We start from the raw sequence: 4905 nt of genomic DNA on the forward strand, positions 1-4905 counted from the left end.
GATTTTTGAATAAACAAAACATTTTTTCCATATATGAGTGTGTGTGTGTTTTTTTTTTTTTTATTTTATATAATACTCTTCCTCCTCCTCCTCCTCTTTCAACATTACTCACACTTCATCGAAGATTTACATATACTATTTACATTTTTTCTATTTGTTGAGAAACATTAAACTTCTCTTTGACAAAATTTGATGGCCTTCAAATCGCCACCAAGATACTTCATATAAAGTTCCCCGTTATGAGCTGTTTCCAGGAGTTTCTTGAATGTAGCAGGATGCTGATCGAATGCCGTTACGACTCGTGGCGGCAGGAATATGTTGAATTCATTCTTGATTTCGGCAACGTATCTTTTGCCCCACTTGGTGTTTGCGATCCTGACATCCGAGACGAGATATTCCCCATCGACTTCGAGCTCGTTCAACTTCTTAGTAGGAAGATATTCGGACTTTGCGATGATGTCGTTTATTGCAGCGAACTCCATTTTACGATGAATATAGTTTTTGAGATTTTTCCACAAAGAGCAAGTCTTGACTCAACTTTATGAAAATGTGAAGTGATGCTTTTTTCTTCTGGACTCTGCTATTTGTAGTTTTTCCATCTATCCCTACCCCAAAACTGAATCATCCCCTTCCACACGTTTTCAAACAGGTTCAAACGTGATCTATATTGTGATCGATACAGTCTCCTCCGGTGGTTCTTTTTTCTGTACAGGCTCAGACGGGTCATCTCTTTGATTCCGCCGACGTTATGAACACGTGCATTCTAAACTTGATCGAACACGTTTTGAACACCTGCATTCTAAACTTGTTCAAACACGTTCGGGCCTTCGCAACATTTCCAACAATGTCGTCGTTGAGGAGCAGGACCGTCAATATGATCATCCATCGACGATACGTTCCAATGTTCAACGCAACGACGTAACAATGCAATCTCTCTATCACATTTGTAATATTCTGGTAAACGATCCCACAGGATATCTGTATATTCACTAAAACATTGTTTAAAGACGGTAGGAGATATAATTTGGAGCTCCTCCGATGTCATTTCACAGGGATTTTTTATGCGTAGAGTCGTATAGATATTCACAAGTCGTTCCATTATGTGACACTTTTCACAATCTCGACGTTTAGGTCTACAAGAATCAATATGTGTATGTAGCCAGGGTTGATTAAAATGATCGTAGCACAATTGATATGATTGCACTTCACTATCACACTGCAAATACTTGGGTAAACGATTCCATAAAGCAGGAATGAATGCACTATAATACTTCAAAAGCAAAGCCTTCGGTAATGATTCAAGTTCATTTGCTGTTAATGCCAATGCATGTTTCGCTGGGTGGATAGCATACATACTTGCACACCTCTCCATCTCGACCTCGACTTTAGAAATGATCCAATTTTTTTTATTCCAATGTCTTTTAAATATTTCCCTCCCCACTTTCACCATTAGAATTTCCGATCTACTACCCCAAATCATTTCATAATATATTTTTTAATACTCCGTCCCCCTAAAAACCCATTAAGTGATCAAGATAAATCTGGTTTGAGAAAAGTTGCGTGGGTGGGCATTTCCGTAGAAAATTTTCGAAACACTTTTTTTTTTTCAGTGCCAGTAAATCTTAGTTAGTTACACCATGGCGGATATTCGACATACTTCGAATGTCATAAATTTGATTATGAATTTCATGGGTAGTTCGAAATGCTTGAAAAAAACTTCCGCTCCTTTTCGTTCCTCACTCGCAGGTCATTGCGGGTCCTTAGATTTTTTTCCCAGCAGTAGAAGTTTTTTTTTTGCTGGAAAAGTTCAGTTGTACATTTTCTAATTTTGGTGGAAAGTCGTTGGAGGGGATTCAATGCTTGCCATTAGTGAAAGTGTTGAGAGTATGCAGAATCCTCCCTCTTTTTTCTTTCTTTCTACGAAGAGTTAAAAAGGACATTATTCTCACGAGGAAAATCACTCTGCTCTCTACGTCTCTACTGACTCATCAAAGTTTTGTTTCGTTACGTCAAAAATCACTCCTCGAAAAAGTATCGGTGACATTGCCAGTCGCGTTCGCGTCATATTTATCTTTTCGCCAAAAACGTAAAAATGTCTCAAAGTTTCAACTTATGTAAAAGTGAAGTGGAGATCTTCGATCTCGTGAACGACAATGATAGTTATTGTAGTGATAAAGAAAGTGAAATAATGGTTGTCGACATATCCGATGACGATGTCGAAATTATTGATCTCAGGAACAATCGTTATCGTGATGAAAGTAACATTTCCGACGATGAGGTCGAAGTGATTGATCTCGTGAATGATTACGAATGTGATTCTAGTGTTCAAAAAAATAATCTTATAATTGTCGACATCTCGGACGATGATGACAACAATCCAGACATGGAGAATGTGAGTGATGATGAACACGATAATGACAGTGATGATGGAAATGATGATGTTGATGTTAATGATGAGGAAATGAACAACATCCTCGATGACATCGAGCGTGATTTCGCTTACTATGGGAGGGACGTCGAGTTCGATGAAATCGAGCCAGCAGAGGCCATCACATCGGACGAGGGATTTGACTTCGAGGGACTCTTCCGTGGATGATGGGGAGTCGATACATCGCCGGCCACTCTCACGACCTACGGCCCTGGCCATAACGCCTGCAACGCGGACCTGTCGAATAAGTTCATATTATTTGGATCGAATGAACAATCGGATCTGCACCGATTGTTTCACTCGGAACCCTGAGATCTATGGTCACGTGGTGCCCTTCTGCGATCATAACGTGGGGCCGTATGAGACACTGGAAGATATATGGTGCTACAACTGTAATCGAACGCTCTGTGTATTCCCAGCATACAACACTTGTATATATTGTAAAAATTAATGGTGAGTAATTCTATTCCTAATTTATCACTGAATTCCGCATAAAAAGAAAAATCATGAATAGGGGGATTTTATCTGTTGCAGAAGACGGAATCTTCGAAATTCAAATTAAAAAATTTTTGAATTTAATTAAATGACGATTGTAATTTTTTAAATTCATATTATTTTTATAATTTTTTATATCTCAATTTTGTATTGAATCAATAAATATGCGAGATAATTTTGCGTACATCAAATTTGCAAAAAAAATGTAAGATGTTAAGAAAATATTCTTTCACCGCCGTTTTTCCATCTCTCTCTTCTCATCTCCTCTCTGTCTCGCACTATTCTTTCAGACGGTTCCCCCTCCACACAGCCGACCCTGCCCCGCAACAGACCCCGCGCCGGACCCTTCCTCACGCTCCCCCGTCCCCGCACCCCCCTGAGATTCCCATCTCCTTCACGCACCTCCGAATTCCCCCTCCACACAGCTCACCCTGCCCCGCAACAGACCCCGCGCTCCCCCGTCCCCGCACCCCCCCTGAGATCCCATGGGTTAGGTCTCTCCTAGCTACTCTACTCTCGACATACGGCGACTTCTATTGAATCGCGGACTCGCAGTAGAAGGGTTCGTACCCGAATCTTTACTATCAGACATACCATCCGACCGTGTCGATGTTCTCCTCCAGGAAACATTGCAACAACAAACAACAGTTTAACCTGAGGAAAAGGAAACACAATAGGCAATATATATAAAAAAAAAAAAGTATATTTTTGCCCTAAAAGCCAAAACACATGATGCCTTTTTCCAAGTCTGCTAACCATAAAACAGCAGGACACTTTAAGACCTCTCTAAAGAGGCAACATAGTAGCAATAGGCATGCACCCGCACGTATATCGCTAGGACGTAAGAAGCTCTCCAGTTATAAATATGCTATTTTCTCTCATTGACTTCAGTAAATACTAAGGATAAACGTACATTTTCTTATTTTTAAGGCTATACAAATAACCCTATTCCTATCGATTTAGATTTCAAGTCCAGCAATATTACCAGTAGGCAATAAATAAGTATACATTTTTTTTATATAAAACGTAATACACGGAGTACAAAACGCGAATATGAATATTCCTTAGTAGATAGCATTAAAAACACAGGACAGTGGACATCAACTAGCCACTCAGGTTAGATAATCTATATACCCCTAAGAAAAATATCAACGCCATGATTCCATCTATACTATATATTACTTGATTCGAAGTTTACTTTGACGTTTAAAGATAAGTTTTAAATGCGTACATTAAATTATATAAATTTAAATAATACAATTTTATAATCAAATCTTTCATTTACTTTACCATACGGAAACATAATAACCAAAGCAAAACGATTTTAACTATCACGCTAAAGATTAGTAATAACCATCGTAATCAATATAATGATAAATAATAGGTAGTATGTGGAAGACAAAGACTAAAACCATTAATAACAAGGTTTTATGAAAAATAAAAAAAAAGGAAAAAAAAACACGCCATGATTCTATCTTACTATACTTTGTTTCAAATAATTGAATTAAATGCTTGGGGAAACCCCTAAGATCTTAAGGATATATTGCACAGGCGATACAATGTTGCCATGCTAAACCATGCTAAAAACATAAAAAAATTCAAAATGATCAGAATTTTATAAAATTTGGTGAACATATTCTTCAGTGCCAAATTTGACAATACAAATTTTTTAAGATTTTTCTTCTGTACAGTTATCGAGTAATTGATCACTAAAGTTCACGTGTATAAGCATAGCGTTTCCATATATATAGGTATACATTCCAGACATAAGAAATCTGCTTTAATGCGTAATTACTCGATAACTAAACAGAAGAAAATTTTGAAAAAATTTGTGTTTTCGCACTTGATGTTGAAGAACATTATCACCAAATTTGATCAATTTCTAATTATTTCGACTTTTGTATCATTCACCCTTAAAACGTAGAAATATATACACGCACGGTCTAGCATCATGCTTTAATACAAAGGTACACCATATACAT

The 4905-nt window shown here is 37.6% G+C and overlaps 1 protein-coding gene across 1 annotated transcript; it reads left to right on the forward strand.

The window, feature by feature from the left end:
* Window positions 1-2092: 2092 nt before the first annotated feature.
* On the forward strand, window positions 2093-2596 carry LOC122417763 (ciliogenesis-associated TTC17-interacting protein-like). Its single transcript, XM_043431558.1, has one exon. The coding sequence runs from the start codon at window positions 2093-2095 to the stop codon at window positions 2594-2596; it is 504 nt and encodes a 167-aa protein (XP_043287493.1).
* The last annotated feature ends 2309 nt before the right edge of the window (window positions 2597-4905 follow it).

This window comes from Venturia canescens, chromosome 11 (assembly GCF_019457755.1).
Source record: "Venturia canescens isolate UGA chromosome 11, ASM1945775v1, whole genome shotgun sequence".
NCBI lineage: Eukaryota > Metazoa > Arthropoda > Insecta > Hymenoptera > Ichneumonidae > Venturia > Venturia canescens.